This window comes from Staurois parvus, unplaced genomic scaffold (assembly GCF_062004578.1).
Source record: "Staurois parvus isolate SC_StPar_1 unplaced genomic scaffold, SC_StPar_1.0 ptg001046l, whole genome shotgun sequence".
NCBI lineage: Eukaryota > Metazoa > Chordata > Amphibia > Anura > Ranidae > Staurois > Staurois parvus.
In genome coordinates, this window is record NW_028318842.1 from 508,923 (window position 1) to 527,500 (window position 18,578).

Here is an 18,578-nt window from a genome sequence, read left to right on the forward strand (position 1 = left end):
GCCATCCCTGCACTTCTGAGGGTGAGTCTGATGCTGAGACAGAGACCCCCATACATGCTTCAACACCTGATCTTACTACTCCTGACCTCACACGTTTTGGAAAAATGCTACACAAAGCCCTGAACACAGACCTCTGACCGCACCACAGACAAGCTGTCCAGAGAAATCCACGAACTAGAGCAATGCACTGCTGACCTGGAACAGAGGGTGGATGAACTGAACGCCTCATTTCAAACACAAACACACAAACTTGACATTTTGCGTGACGAAAACGCTACATTACAAATGTGCTTAGAGGACTTTGAGAATCGGGCTAGGCGCTCAAACATGCAAATTCCTGGCCTTCCTGAGTCGATTATTGATGTCCAATCCACTGTCACAGTGTTATTTCAAGAGCTCGCCCCTGCTATTTCCATAGAATGCCTAGAAATGGATAGGGTTCACAGGGCACTGGATCCAAAAAGCACCGGCGGCCCACCATGAGATATCATAGCCAAGCTCCACTTCTTTTGCACTAAAGAACAATTTCTACAAGCGACCCGTAACGCAGAATCCCTCACGTTCCAGGGTCACACTTACCAGCTATTCCAAGACCTCTGTCCCACTACCATCGTCAAAGGAAGGGCCATGAAGCCACCTTTACAAGCTCTTCAACAGCATGACATACTGTATAAATGGTGCTTCCCCTTCGCAGTACGTTTCCAGTACCAGGCCTGAGACCACATCTGCAAGACCCCTGATGAGCTTCAAGACATCCTGCGGAACCACCAGCTGCACCCTCACACAACACCATCAGAAAGCTCCAGACGACGATCAGCAGAGGCGTAGCTAGGATATTTTGCACCCGAGGATGATCAGCCACCTCATGACACCCCCCCCCACTTCATATGGTCCATGTAGACACCCCCCGTCCCAATCACATTGCTCCCCCTTCATCTGTGGCACTACACACCCGGCTCGGATCTCCCCTCGTCCCCTCCGGCACATGCCCGGCTCACTGCCCTCCTCTCCGCTCCTCTCCCGGCCGCTCACTGTAGATGGCAGACGTATCAGATGACATGTCTGCTGCAGCCGCTGCAGTGATCTTGTGACCTCATTTTGGCGCCCCTTTACCTTGGTGCCCGGGTACATATGTACCCCCTGCCCCCCCAGCTACGCCTCTGACGATCAGCATCATGCTCACCGCAGAAATCTCACCCGACACACCTCACCAACGGTGAACTCAATACCCACAAACAAGGGCGTTTTTCATCACCTGCTCCATCTCCACAAGATTCCATGGACTGAATCTCATCAATCATCTCTCGCTTTACAGCCTACATTCAACAAAGTGGAACTCCGCCACCCTCGTAGTTGACACCCATGGTGTCTGTTCCTCTCATCCCTCACCTGAATGCAGATGCTAAGTATCCATATCCTTAGGTTAGCCCCCAGGGCTCATACTGTCCTTCTGACTTCTTCTTCTGTTCTCCCCCCCTTTTTTCTTAAAACAATGTTATAACCTGTATTGAGGAAAATTTCTTGCTGCACCGTATATCAAGGGCCGTCCTACTCTCTCTCCTCTATCGGTAAGAGCTTGTTGTGCCTTATATATTACTCGTTGGTTTAATCTTTAATCGATTATGCCTGTTTTTTATGTATAGGATCCTCGGTTTTGGTGGCATGGAAAATTTTGTCCCCCCATCTCTGTAGACCTACCTGGACGACCGATGCCACCTGACCCTAGGATCCCTTGACTCTCCTGTATGCCAATCCTGATGTTCTTTCTCCCCCCAGGATCGCATTACTACATTCATGTTTATATGCTGTCTTCCCCACAACCAGCGTACCTGCACACTCACCACTAGCCCCTTTGGTATCGCGTTTTTGATACCACTTGGGCTATTACCGCTCCCCAGACCAGCTGAGTCCCGGGTGATCCCGGGGACCACTTCTTTGCCTAAGTATGGCCCCCTATATCCCTCTCCTGATACCCTTCCCTAGCCCTATCCTCCTCCCCTCTCCCCTACATGACTCCACATCTTTGCCTAACTCCTTCTCCCACACAACAATCTTACATCTAGACTGCCAGATTCTCTCTCAGCTGGTACCGCTCTATTATCTGAATCACCACACACTCCCCCCATGGGTTCCCTTAACATTCTCATCCTGAATGTTCAGGGTCTTAACATACTGCAGAAGCACAACAAGGCATTCCGTTCATTCGCATCATACAATGCCCTCCAGGAGACGCACTATACTCCTACCTCCACTCCCAAATTCTTTGGCCTCCGCTACGCACAGGTCTACACAGCCTCCGCCGCTAACAAACGTCGAGGGGTACTCATTGCCTTCAACCGTGCGACGCCCTTCACATTGCATACTGAGATTAAAGACCCTGAAGGTTATTATCTCCTGCTCCCCGGGCAACTTCTGGACTTTGAAGTCACCATCACCACGTATTACGCCCCAAACCAAGGTCACTTACCATTTCTTTCCCACCTATTCAACACTGTTCACTGTTCAACAGGTAAAAAGTTTTGGACATAAAATTAGCTAATCTTACATAATTTTGGGGTGCTGAAAACAAAAATGGTCCTAAAAAATGTTGATTGGCTCTAGTTTCCATGATATATTCACCCATCTAATGACGTAAGCCATTCAAAATTATGATGCAACTTCAGCTGCATATTGCGCAATTGATACTGGTGACCAATAGAAAATGTCATGTATACTGAGATGATGCAATATTAGCCTTTAATTGCATCACTTCCCTGCATAAAAGCTGCAGTATCTGTAGCTGATTGGAGTTCGTCTTTACATTTGGTTTTATGCTTATATAGGCTACTCAGTAATGCCTCGAACTTGTGTGAATAAAGCAGATAATTTCTGCTATATCTGCGGTGAAATAACTTTTATCTCACAAAAAAGGAGGATAACAGGAATGATTAAGAAAGCCTACAACTTGTATTTTGGCTGCAAGATAGGAGACCAGGACAAGAGCTGGGCACCACATATATGCTGCAATTCTTGTGGGACGGCACTGGAGCAATGGTTGAATGGAAAAAAGGCATCTATGCCTTTCGCTGTGCCAATGATTTGGAGAGAGCCAACAGATCATGTTAGTAATTGTTACTTTTGTATGGTGCCTCCAATTGTAAAAGGGCTAAATAAGAAGAAAAAGTTATCTGTGCACTATCCAAATATTCCATCGGCAATACGTCCAGTTCCTCATGGAGAGGGGCTACCAATTCCTAAAGCACCAGAATCCTTCATGGTTGAGTCAAGTGAGGAAGAACCTGAAGCGTGTAGTCATGTGCAGTTGTAAGAGATAGCCCTTTCCTCGAATACAAGAGAAAAGCCAAGAGAAGCAAAACCGACACAAACTGAAGACAAAACTAGTGAGAATCCTAAGTATTAAAATGATTCAACTTCGCTTATGGCTATAATTTTTCTTGGTAATCCTATGCAATATATTCTGCCATTTAGGCTTTGTTATGTAGTCATATCACTTGCTTTATATTTGTGGAAAGACATCTATCTATATAATTATTGTGCATTATGTAGTCATTACGCCTATAGTAGAAAACTTTCCGTTTACAGAAAAACTAGAGCCAATTGACAAATTTCATTGTTATATTTGAACTCAGAATGTGAAATTCATTAAGAAATGGATCCTTTTGTTTCCAAAACTGGCAAAAAATAAAAATTTGTTGAACAGTGTTATCAGTTATCGACCATCACAAACGCGGCACGTTGTTAGTCTGTGGAGATTCAAATTGCACGATATACCCCTTCCTGAATAAGTCCCCTCAACCCCCTCCTCTGGTCACCTCTAAACAAACCTTCTAAACTATATTACAATGTTACTCAATGATAGATACATGGAGAGAACTCAATCCCATAAAACGCCAATATACCTTCTATTCCCACCCTCATAAGACATTCTCAAGAAGAGATCACATCTTTATGACTGCTAGCTCTTCCCCACCGAGTACTGGCCTCCGACATCCTCCCAATTCCCTGGTCGGATCACTGTGCTGTTGTCACGTACCTGATGGGAGACTGAATTGACGAGGTGGTCCTCACTTGTGCCACTAGCCCTGACCCGGCTGAGGTTGAAACAGAGGGAGTCTAGGGACCAGGGGGACAAGAGCGCCAGTGGTTGTTGCTTGCGACTCTTGCAGATGATGACCTTGGTAGGCAGGATATCCTCTGATTTGGGAACCGTAGAAATAGACCAGGCAGGTTCAGTGGATTTGCCAGATGCACAGCAGAGGAAGGTAGGTAGCAAGGACACAGGACTGGAGCGGAATCGTAGGATAGCCGCGGTCATAACAGTAAGGCAGCACAGTACAGGGTCAGAAGGAAAAGCCAAAGTCAGGATCAGAGCCCAAGTCAGGAACCAGGAACCAGGAGCAGGAGAGTAATCAGAGTCGGGTCAGGAACAAGCCGAGTCAGCAACAAAGGAATCAAACAGGAGCAAGCAGGACACGTGGGGGAGCTGAAGACCAGTCAGCACTGAATCTGAGCAGAGGCTTAAAGAGCCCGTCTGGTGCCAATCTTTGCCGTGCATGTGCACGCGTGCGTGCATGTGCGTGATTGCGCATTTCTGCACGCCTGCGCACAACCGGAAATTCTTCTGCGGGATCTCCTTTGCGCGTACGCGTTCCCGATCGTGATTCTTGCTGGAAATCCCTTACATTGCCCCCCCCCCCTTAGGGGCAGCCTCCAGATGCCCACTAGGGCTCGTTTCTCAGGATGACGATGGAGGTAGGCTTGCACTATCTGTGAGGCATGGACATTAGTGGACGGTTCCCAGGAGTTATTCTCTGGTCCATAACCCTTCCATTTTATGAGGAACTGGGTCTGTCCGCCCCTCTTCCTACAAGTCAAGATAGCCTCAACCTCGTACTCTTCATTTCCCTCAACTAGCAGTGGAGCAGGTGGCTCCGAATTCCGGTTGGGAAACCCACTTGGGATGTGTGGTTTTAATAAAGAGCAGTGGAATACCGGGTGAATCTTCAAGTTAGCCGGTAGTTCCAATTCAAATGCCACAGGGTTAACCCTTCTCTTGATGGTAAATGGTCCCAGGTATCTTGGACCAAGCTTCCTTGATGGACAACTTAATTTCAGATTAGCCGTGGACAGCCAGACTTTATCCCCTTGTTTCAGTTTCAAGTTGCCCGTTCTCTTTCTATCAAAAAATTTTTAGTTGCTCACCTGAGCTTCAGAAATTGTTTTCTGTGACACTTTGCCGTTCCTCCTGAGGAACTCCATCCTTTCTTGTACCGCCGGAACAGCAGCCTCCACTGGTATTTCTGGAAGAAAGGAGGGATGGTATCCGTAGTTAGAGTAAAAGGGGGATTGCTTGGTGGCGGAATGGCTGGAATTATTACACGCAAATTCCACTAAAGGAAGGAGTGATGCCCAGTCATCCTGTGAATATGAGGAGAAGCATCGGAGATATTGCTCCAGAGTTTGATTTGTCCTTTCCGTTTGTCCATTTGTCTGCGGGTGATAAGCAGAAGAAAAGCGTAACTCGATCTCTAATGCCTCACACAGAGCTTTCCAAAATTTGGATGTGACCTGCACTCCTCGATCAGACACAATATTCAGGGGAACGCCATTGTTAGAAGCTTTCCTTAACCTAATATCTAATATTTGCTTAGTAACAGTACTAAAATATGTATGGATGAGTTGGATCTTAATAGAATAATTGAGTTATTATATTTCTATTTGTTCTAGATTGGGAAAAGTACGTTAAACAAAGAGGTCGTGGATGGCAGTAAGCTTGTTGCACACCGATCGGGCGTTCAGGAGTGCACATGAAAATGGGGGGAAATTTTAGTTAGCAGGGGGTCAGATACTAAGTTGCGGGGGTTGCGGTAGGACGTGGAGGCGGGAGGGTGCTGTGCGGGTGAGGAAGGTGGTGGAGGGCCAGGATTCGGGGAGATGTCCCCCGCAGTTAGGAGGAGGAGAAAGTTGGCATGGGAGCGGGATGTGCAGGAGTGTGAGAAACTACTAGTGGAGGTGTTCGGGTCAGTGGGAGAGTGGAGTAATAGGAGGAGGTGGTGGGTGCCGTAGAGGGGTGAAGGGAGCAGTGAGGACACAATATACAATTATAATAAAATGCATATACTGATACAATGTATAATATAATGTATATAATGATACAACATATAACTGAACGTATATAATGATACAACGTATACTAGAATGTATATAATGATACAATGTATAATAGGATGTATATAATGATACAATGTATAATAGATTGCATATAATGATACAATGTATAATAGGATGTATACAATGTATAATAGACTATATATAATGATACAATGTATAATAGAATGTATATAATGATACAATGTATAATGGAATGTATATAATGATACAATGTATAATGGGATGTATATAATGATACAATATATAATGTGATGTATATAATGATACAATGTATACTAGAATGTATATAATGATACAATGTATAATGGGATGTATATAATGATACAATATATAATGTGATGTATATAATGATACAATGTATAATAGGATGTATATAATGATACACTGTATAATAGAATGTATATAATGATACAATGTATAACTGAACGTAGATAATGATACAATGTATAACTGAACGTATATAATGATACAACGTATACTAGAATGTATACAATGATACAATGTATAATGGAATGTATACAATGATACAATGTATAATGGAATGTATATAATGATACAATGTATTATAGGATGTATATAATGATACAATGTATTATAGGATATATATATATATATATATATATATATATATATATATATATATATATATATATATATATATATATATATATATATATATATATATATATATAATGATACAATGTATAACATAATGTATATAATGATACAATGTATAATGGGATGTATATAATGATACAATATATAATGTGATGTATATAATGATACAATGTATAATAGGATGTATATAATGATACAATGTATAATAGAATGTATATAATGATACACTGTATAATAGAATGTATATAATGGTACAATGTATAACTGAACATATATAATGATACAATGTATAATGGGATGTATATAATGATACAATGTATAATAGGATGTATATAATGATACAATGTATAATGGGATGTATATAATGATACAATGTATAATAGAATGTATATAATGATACAATGTATAATGGGATGTATATAATGATACAATGTATAATGGAATGTATACAATGATACAATGTATAATGGAATGTATATAATGATACAATGTATTATAGGATGTATATAATGATACAATGTATAATATAATGTATATAATGATACAATGTATAATGAGATGTATATAATGATACAATATATAATGTGATGTATATAATGATACTATGTATAATAGAATGTATATAATGATACAATGTATAACTGAACATATATAATGATACAATGTATAATGGGATGTATATAATGATACAATGTATAATAGGATGTATATAATATTACAATGTATAATGAAATGTATATAATGATACAATGTATAATGGAATGTATACAATGATACAATGTATAATATAATGTATATAATGATACAATGTATAATGGAATGTATATAATGATACAATGTATCTCTCTCCACCATTCATAGAGAAAGGGAAAAAAACAAGGGGGACGAGTTGCACAGAGACTAATCACTGTGATAGCCAATCAGAAGCTATAACAGTGATCATGTGACCCAGAATCGGGAGACCCGTGTCCTGATTGCTAGAATGGGACCCGGGGCTCTCGGTGACACCGAGGTCTTTGTGACTGGGAGTGCGCCGTGCTGCGCGCTCCCAGCAAAAAGACAGGTACACAAATATGCGGCCCCACGGAAAACAGCCCAGTTCTGTGAAGCAACGTATTTGTGTGACGTCGGAGTCAAGGGGTTAAAGGGAAGCTTTGCACTAAAAAAGCAGTTTAACCTAAAATAGAGGTCCCATCAGCATGCCATAAGTCCTCCTGCATACGGGACGTTTTTACAGCGGCTGTTTTTGGCTTTTGAGGTTTTTCTCTGCAACCAGTAAACCCCCCAGCATGTTATCCTATGTGTCCGTACACACAGACTGGAATCAACATTTTTTGGCTGAAAAAAAAACAGGACTAGCGGGGTTTCTAAAGGAGTTTTTTAGCTGTAAAAACCCCGTAACACTGATAAACGTGCCAAAATGCAGTAAAACATCGCAAACCGGTGTTTTTGATGCCCAACGTTTTTTTGTAAGAAACACAAATGCGGAAAAATGCCGCTAAACACTAATGCAAAAATTCTAAAAAAAGCTGAAAAACTCTGGTTTTTAACGTGACTGAATGCCCCAGATAAATGAAAACCCCGAAATACTGCCCCCCAAGAGGATCTCAGATCTGCAGATTTTGACCCATATTAGAAGCAAACCTGAACCTTATTCCTATTTGTTACACTTAGATTGTTGAGTCTCTTGAGGGATGATGGACATTTACATTTAAAAATGATAATAATAATGATGATAATAATAATAATTTCTGATTTCAGGTTCTGATATCTCGATGCTCAGATCCCTGTTTACCCGGCAGCAGAAAAAAGTTTGGCTCTTCCAGACATAAATGCTGCTATGAGTGTTCCCCGTGTCCAGAAGGAGAGATATCCAACATTTCCGGTACAGTTTGTATTTGTTAGTTATTGTTGGACTCGGCAGACTTTACCAATGTAATACTGCTACAGCTCGGAACGGGTGCGCAAAGTCATGTGTGTGTATGTATGTATATATATATATATATGTGTATATGTGATTTTGCAGTTCCGGGTAGCGCCGCCATTCACAGCCTCGGCTGTCAATCACCGAGTCCTGGTGGGTGATTACTTGCCGCCACCCGGTGATCGCCGAGTATATCCGACAGGAGAGAGACCTGTGTATAAACAACACATATCTCTCCTCTGTCAGCTCCTGCACACTGCTTTGTATGGCTCTGCATAGCAGTGTGCTACAGTGAAACACACAGCACACAGTTAACCCTTTGATCTTCCCTCATGTTAACCCCTTCCTGCCCAGTGCCATTAGTACAGTGTCAGTGCTTTTTATTAGCATTGATCACTGTATTGGTGTCATTGGGGATGTCACAGACACTAAGTCAATTCCCCCCAATATCAGAATGCCTTCTGCAGTCCTGCTATAAATCACTGATCACCGCCAAAGACACGGAGCAGAATACATTTTGGCTGAATTTAAATTTTTACTGTCTTTTTTCTCCAGTTTATCTGAGGATTGCAGTCATTTACTGGCCTCCTGGCCCTGTGTCACACTTTCTCAATGATTTGTCCACATGGCTACCCCACTTTCCTCTGAAGTACCCACCATCATCCTTGGTGACTTTAGCAGTCCAATCAATGTTAACACCTCAGCCACTTCTCAACTACTCAGCTTAACCTCCTCATTTAACCTAATACAATGGACACAAACCACCACTTACTCCAATGGCAACACCCTCAACCTCGCATTCTCCCACTTATGCACTCCCTGTAACCTCTCCAAAATCCCTTTTCCTCTCTCTGACCACAACCTTCTCAGTTTCACACTTTCCCTGTCTCCTACCTCCCATGCCTCCAACCATCAAATGGTTACCCACAGGAAACTTGGCCACCTCAACCCTTCCCTTCTTCATCCTGCTACTGACTGCCGTTATGATAAAATGGCTCCCCTGTCCTTCCCAGACCTGGGCACTTCTGACTACAACAACATTCTGTCATCCTTCCTGGACACCATGCTTCTCTCACTACACGCAGAACCAGGCCTCACCTGTCACAACCCTGGCAAACAGATGACACCAGAAGTCTCAAGAGATGCAGTCATGCTCTTGAGCGAGTATGGAGTAAAACTAAATCCCTGAAAGACTTCACCCTCTACTAATCCCTCCTTCTCAAATACAGCTCCTGCCTCCATACTGCTAAACAAACCTACTACACAAGTCTCATCAAAACCCTCTCATCCAAATCCTGTCAACTCTTTTCTATCTTTAATTCCTTACTTCACCCCACACTGCCTCCAGCCACCAACTAGCTTACTGCCCAGGATATTGCCAATCATTCCAATAACAAAATCAACACAATTCGTCATGAGATAGCCAGCATCCAGCTTTCTCTCCCAACCAACTCACCAAGTCCAACACCACACTCCTCCTTCAACCCTGTTACCACTGAGGAAGTTGCCAAACTCCTTTCCTCTGCCCACCTTTCCCCTGGACCTGCCCTCTCTCAATTACTATGACCACCTTCCTGCTCCATCCTAAACTCTCAAACCCACATCTTCAACCTTTCCCTCTCTTCAAGTACATTTCCCTCCACGCTCAAACATGTACTAACCACCCCCATACTTAAAAAATCCTCACTGGACCCCACCTGTTTGAATATCCTAAGACCCATCTCCCTGCTCCCATTTGCCTCCAAGCTTTTTGAATTCCTTATCCACAGTGGTATGAGTTGCTACCTCCTTCACAACAACCTTCTCAATCCCCTACAGTCCTGCTTCCTCCCGCAATGTTCCACTGAAAAAGCTCTATTAAAACTCACCAATGACCTTTTAACTGCTAAAACCAACGGCCATACTCCATACTCATACTCTTAGACCTTTCTGCTGCCTTTGACACAGTTGACCACCCACTCGTCCTCAACAAACTCCACTCCCTTGGCCTCCATGACTCTGCTCTTTCCTGGTTATTCTGGTACCTATCTCAGTGCACTTTTAGTCTCACATACAATACCATTTACTCTGCTCCTCTTCCTCATTTTGTTGGGGTCCCCCAAGGCTCCATCCTTGGGCTCCTCCTCTTATCTCTCTATATCTCTTCCATAGGCCAGTTGATAACCTCCAGTGGCTTTCAATGCCACCTCTATGCTGCTGACACCCAGATCTATCTCTCAACTTCTCAATTCACCCCCTCAATCCCCTTACAGATCACAAATTTACTAAGTGACATATCAGTATGGATGTCACACCACTACCTCAAACTCAGTCTTTCTAAAACTGAGCTTCTAATAGTTCCTCCTTCTGTATTCCCTCCCCATGACTTTACCATTGAGATCAACGGCACAACCAATGGTCCCTCCACACATGCCAGGAGTAATCTTAATGGTGCTAGGTGTAATCCTAGACTCTGATCTCTCCTTCATCCCCACATCCAATATCTGGCTAAATTTTGCTGCCTCAAACACCAAAACATTTCTAGAATTCTCCCCTTCCTGACTAAAGACACCACACAACAGCTTATTCACTCCTTGATTATTTCCCAACTTGACTACAACTCCCTTCTCACTGGCCTACCCTTACACTGGTTATCCCCCCTTCAGTCTGCTATGAATGCTGCTGCCAGACTAATGCATCTTACTATCCAAACCATGGCTACTGCCCCTCTGCCTATCTCTTCACTGGCTTCAACTAACCCAACATATACATTCAAAATACTAACCACAACATGCAAGGCCATCCACAACATTGCCCCCAGCTACATCACCAACCTCATCTGCAAATATTGTCCTCTCCTCCCAAGACCTCCTGCTCTCCAGTTACCTCCTCCCACACTCACCTCCAGAACTTCTCTAGACCCTCTCCCACCCTCTGGAAAATGGCCACCTAAAAGCAAAGGATTTGAGTCTCTGTAGCATGACCTCCGACAGGTTCAAGCTGAGTGCCTCAGACTTCTGATAATTTATTTGAAAATTAGATAATTCACCATAACGTCTAAATTCAGCCATCAAGTTGGGAATGGTGACATCCAGTTAACTGCTAAAAAAGAGCAAATCATCTGCATAGGTAGAGACCTTATGGCATTTATGCCCAGTCAAGATATTATGAATGTTCTGCTTACTCCTAACATATTGTAGAAATGGTTCACACATTAAAAGGAAAATGAGAGGTGAAAAGGCACAACCGTGTCTTGTACCATTTGTAACAGGGAAAGGAGACAAGAGCAATCCATTAGCACCTGTGCTGTGACTCAGTCCACGTTCTCATAGTTGGACTAAGGCCCATGTCTTGTGACCCTGATGAAGGACAAATTCACCCTGTCAAAGGCCTTTTCACATCAGTAGAACGAAGGAGAGTTGGAGTAGTCCCTGGCAGGACAGAATGTATAACATTAAGTCTTCGGATCATACCATCACATGCCTCTCTGTCTGGCATAAAGCCCACCCAGTCATAATGGATAATGTTATTAAGATAAGGAATCAGATGGGTAGCTAAGATTTTAGTGAATAGTTCGGATCAAGCTTGAGCAGAGAAATAGGCCTTTAGTTGGCGCATCGAGTGGGATCTTTCCTTTCTTTGGTGATCACTGAGATATGGGCTGTTAATGTTTCTGGGTGTACAGTGTGTTCATGAGAACACAATGGACATTCACTCTGATGGTAATACGCTTGGCCTTGTATAACCCCATCTCTGCACTCCTGGCAACTTCACCAACACCCCCTGTCCTTTCTCTGATCACAACCTCATCAGTTTCACAGTATACTTGTTTTCAACCACCTATCCCCCCAAGCAGCAAATGATTACTTGTAGAAGCCTTCACCCTTCTCTTTTCTATTCTGCTACTGACCACCTCTATGACAAAATCTCTCCCATTTCCTGTCCTGACCCGGCCTCCTCTGTCTACAACAGTTCACTCTCATCCTCAGTGGATGCACTTGATCCTCTAACTAATGAAATGACTAATGAAACCACCAAGCTACTCAATCACTCCCTTATTATATCTTGCCTTGACTTTTGAAACTCCCTTCTCATATACCGATCTCTCCATAGGCTATTCCCTCTCCAGTCTATCATGAATGCTGCTGCCAGGATCAACTACCTTACCAACTGCTCGCTGTTTGCCACCTCTCTCTGCCAATCCCTCCACTGGCTTCCGATTGAAATTCAAAATGCTAACAACAACAACATGCAAAGCTATTCACAACTCTACCCCCAGCTACATCACCAGTCTTGTATACAGATATCTCCCAAACCATCCTCTCCGCTCCTCTCATGATCTCCTGCTCTCAAGATCCCTTGCCTCCTCCTCTCCCATCCTCTGGAATTCTTGACCTCAATCTGTCTGGCTATCCCCTTTAGGTGATCCCTGAAAACTCATCTGTTCAGGGAGGCCAAAAATTGCAGAACAAACCTCCAAAAAAATTTCAAATATATTAATAGTAAAAAGGTCCAGTCTGTAGTATGTAGGCCCTTTACAGAACCATCTAGAGGGGGTGACTGGGGACAAAGAGAAGGACAATGTATGAAATCCCTTCTTCAGCTCTGTGTATACAAAGGGGCATGGGGGGCTCCTGTCCATAATGGGGGATGGTACTGACACAGCTCCAGATGATTCACATTGGCTCACAATTTAAATGATCCAAAAATATTTAGACAGAATAAAGGTGAATAAAGCCCCTGGACCGGATGGCAGACACCCACGGGGCCTTAAAGAATTGAGCTCTGTCATTTCACAGCCATTGTTTCTCATTTTTAGAGACTCTTTAATGACTAACATAGTACCACTGGATTGGCGTAAAAAGGGGTCAAAATCTTTCCCAAGTAATTATAGACCTGTTAGTGTAACTTCTATAGTTGGGAAGATACTGGAGAGTTTAATAAAAGACACATAGATGAGTTCTTGCTGGAAACAAATATTGTAAGCAACAGACAGCATGGATTCATGAAAGACAGAAGTTGTCACACAAATCTGATTTCTTTTTATGAGGAGGTGAGCAAAACCTTGGACAGAGGGGTGGCTGTGGACGTGGTATACTCAGACAGAGGGGTGGCTGTGGACGTGGTATACTCGGACAGAGGGGTGGCGGTGGACGTGGTATACTTGGACAGAGGGGTGGCAGTGGACGTGGTATACTTGGACAGAGGGGTGGCAGTGGACGTGGTATACTTGGACAGAGGGGTGGCAGTGGACGTGGTATACTTGGACAGAGGGGTGGCAGTGGACGTGGTATACTTGGACAGAGGGGTGGCAGTGGACGTGGTATACTTGGACAGAGGGGTGGCGGTAGATGTGGTATACTTGGACAGAGGGGTGGCAGGGGATGTGGTATACTTGGACAGAGGGGTGGCAGGGGATGTGGTATACTTGAACACAGTTCCCCACACACGGCTAATGTGTAAGGTAAAGTCTATGGGCTGGAAAAATCAGAATGTAAATGGATAGAAAACTGGCTAAAAGATCGTATTCACAGAGTAGTGGTTAATGATTCATAATCTGAATGGTCTAGGGGTGTCAGTGGTGTACCCCAAGGTTCAGCGTGATTAGTGGGGTATCCCAAGGTTCACTGTTATTAGTGGGGTACCCCGAGGTTCAGTGTTATTAGTGGGGTCCCCCAAGGTTCAGTGTTATTAGTGGGGTACCCCGAGGTTCAGTGTTATTAGTGGGGTCCCCCAAGGTTCAGTGTTATTAGTGGGGTACCCCAAGGTTCAGTGTTATTAGTGGGGTCCCCCAAGGTTCAGTGTTATTAGTGGTGTACCCCAAGGTTCAGTGTTGGGACCCTTACTTTTTAATATATTTATAAACAATATAGGATTTGGGATTATAAATCCCATTTCAGTGTTTGCAGATGACACCAAGCTGTGCCGGGAATAACGTCCTTACAGGATGTCTCCAACTTACAAGCCGACCTCAATGCTCTGTGTAATTGGGGGACTATGGGGCCAATGAGGTTTACTGTTGATAAATGTAAGGTTCTGCACTTGGGGGATAAGAATATGCATCATACATACTGGGGGGGTACAACTGGGGGGTCAATGGTGGAGAAGGATTTAGGGGTTCTGGTAGATCACAAGCTTAATAATGGAATGCAAACTGCGGGTTCTAAAGCGAGCAAAATCCTCTCTTGTATTATTATCATTATTAAAACCTCAACTAGAATATGCAGTTCAGTTTTGGGCACCAATTAACAAAAAGAACATTGGGGAACTGGAGGAAAAAAAAAGCGAATGGAAACCAAACTGATACAAGACATGGAGGAGCTCAGCTACGAGGAAAGATTAGAGGAATTGAATGTATCCTCTACTTAAAAGAGGAGATTAAGGGGGGATATGATCTCCATGTATAATACATAAGGGGGGATATGATCTCCATGTATAATACATAAGGGGGGGATATGATCTCCATGTATAATACATAATGGGGGGATATGATCTCCATGTATAATACATAAGGGGGATATGATCTCCCTGTATAATACATAAGGGGGGATATGATCTCCATGTATAATACATAAGGGGGGATATGATCTCCATGTATAATACATAAGGGGGGATATGATCTCCATGTATAATACATAAGGGGGGATATGATCTCCATGTATAATACATAAGGGGGATATGATCTCCATGTATAATACATAGGGAGGGATATGATCTCCATGTATAATACATAAGGGGGGATATGATCTCCATGTATAATACATAAGGGGGATATGATCTCCATGTATAATACATAAGGGGGGATATGATCTCCATGTATAATACATAAGGGGGGATATGATCTCCATGTATAATACATAAGGGGGGATATGATCTCCATGTATAATACATAAGGGGGATATGATCTCCATGTATAATACATAAGGGGGGATATGATCCCCATGTATAATACATAAGGGGAATATGATCTCCATGTATAATACATAAGGGGGGATATGATCTCCATGTATAACACATAAGGGGGATATGATCACCATGTATAATACATAAGGGGGGATATGATCTCCATGTATAATACATAAGGGGGGATATGATCTCCATGTATAATACATAGGGAGGGATATGATCTCCATGTATAACACATAAGGGGGATATGATCACCATGTATAATACATAAGGGGGGATATGATCTCCATGTATAATACATAAGGGGGGGATATGATCTCCATGTATAATACATAAGGGGGGAAATGATCTCCATGTATAATACATAAGGGGGATATGATCTCCATGTATAATACATAAGGGGGATATGATCTCCATGTATAATACATAAGGGGGGATATGATCTCCATGCATAATACATAAGGGGGGATATGATCTCCATGTATAACACATAAGGGGGATATGATCACCATGTATAATACATAAGGGGGGATATGATCTCCATGTATAATACATAAGGGGGGATATGATCTCCATGTATAATACATAAGGGGGGATATGATCTCCATGTATAATACATAAGGGGGGATATGATCTCCATGTATAATACATAAGGGGGATATGATCACCATGTATAATACATAAGGGGGGATATGATCTCCATGTATAATACATAAGGGGGGATATGATCACCATGTATAATACATAAGGGGGATATGATCTCCATGTATAATACATAAGGGGGGATATGATCACCATGTATAATACATAAGGGGGATATGATCTCCATGTATAATACATAAGGGGGATATGATCTCCATGTATAATACATAAGGGGGGATATGATCTCCATGTATAATACATAGGGGGGATATGATCTCCAGGTATAATACATACGGGGGGATATGATCACCATGTATAATACATAAGGGGGGGATATGATCTCCATGTATAATACATAAGGGAGGATATGATCTCCATGTATAATACATAAGGGAGGATATGATCTCCATGTATAATACATAAGGGGGGATATGATCTCCATGTATAATACATAAGGGAGGATATGATCTCCATGTATAATACATAAGGGAGGATATGATCACCATGTATAATACATAAGGGGGGATATGATCTCCATGTATACTACATAAGGGGGGATATGATCTCCATGTATAATACATAAGGGGAGATATGATCTCCATGCATAATACATAAGGGGGATATGATCTCCATGTATAATACATAAGGGGGATATGATCTCCATGTATAATACATAAGGGGGATATGATCTCCATGTATAATACATAAGGGGGATATGATCTCCATGTATAATACATAAGGGGGATATGATCTCCATGTATAATACATAAGGGGAGTTATGATCTCCATGTATAATACATAAGGGGGATATGATCACCATGTATAATACATAAGGGGGATATGATCTCCATGTATAATACATAAGGGAGGATATGATCTCCATGTATAATACATAAGGGGGGATATAATCTCCACATATAATACATAAGGGGGATATGATCTCCATGTATAATACATAAGGGGAGTTATGATCTCCATGTATAATACATAAGGGGGGATATGATCTCCATGTATAATACATAAGGGGAGTTATGATCTCCATGTATAATACATAAGGGGGGATATGATCTCCATGTATAATACATAAGGGGGGATATGATCACCATGTATAATACATAAGAGGGGATATGATCTCCATGTATAATACATAAGGGGAGTTATGATCTCCATGTATAATACATAAGGGGGATATAATCTCCACATATAATACATAAGGGGGATATGATCTCCATGTATAATACATAAGGGGGATATGATCTCCATGTATAATACATAAGGGGAGTTATGATCTCCATGTATAATACATAAGGGGGGATATGATCTCCATGTATAATACATAAGGGGGGATATGATCTCCATGTATAATACATAAGGGGGGATATAATCTCCACATATAATACATAAGGGGGATATGATCTCCATGTATAATACATAAGGGGGGATATGATCTCCATGTATAATACATAAGGGGGGATATGATCACCATGTATAATACATAAGAGGGGATATGATCTCCATGTATAATACATAAGGGGAGTTATGATCTCCATGTATAATACATAAGGGGGATATAATCTCCACATATAATACATAAGGGGGATATGATCTCCATGTATAATACATAAGGGGGATATGATCTCCATGCATAATACATAAGGGGGGATATGATCACCATGTATAATACATAAGGGGGGATATGATCTCCATGTATAATACATAAGGGGGATATGATCTCCATGTATAATACATAAGGGGGGATATGATCTTCATGTATAATACATAAGAGGGGATATGATCTCCATGTATAATACATAAGGGGGGGTATGATCTCCATGTATAATACATAAGGGGGATATGATCTCCATGTATAATACATAAGGGGGGATATGATCTCCATATATAATACATAAGGGGGATATGATCTCCATGTATAATACATAAGGGGGGATATGATCTCCATGTATAATACATAAGGGGGGGATATGATCCTCATGTATAATACATAAGGGGGGGATATGATCTCCATGTATAATACATAAGGGGGGGATATGATCTCCATGTATAATACATAAGGGGAGTTATGATCTCCATGTATAATACATAAGGGGGGATATGATCTCCATGTATAATACATAAGGGGGGGATATGATCTCCATGTATAATACATAAGGGGGATATGATCTCCACGTATAATACATAAGGGGGGATATGATCTCCATGTATAATACATAAGGGGGGATATGATCTCCATGTATAATACATAAGGGGGGATATGATCTCCATGTATAATACATAAGGGGGGATATGATCTCCATGTATAATACATAAGGGGGGATAT

At 42.1% G+C, this 18,578-nt stretch overlaps 1 protein-coding gene across 1 annotated transcript in view; it reads left to right on the plus strand.

Annotated features, from left to right (window-relative positions):
- LOC149440907 (vomeronasal type-2 receptor 26-like) overlaps positions 1-18,578 on the plus strand; it is a 70,935-nt gene that overhangs the window by 44,371 nt on the left and 7,986 nt on the right. Inside the window, exon 2 of the mRNA XM_089657997.1 lies at positions 8,551-8,674. Within this exon, the coding sequence (XP_089514123.1) occupies positions 8,551-8,674 (124 nt within the window). The remainder of the gene's footprint in view (positions 1-8,550; positions 8,675-18,578) is intronic.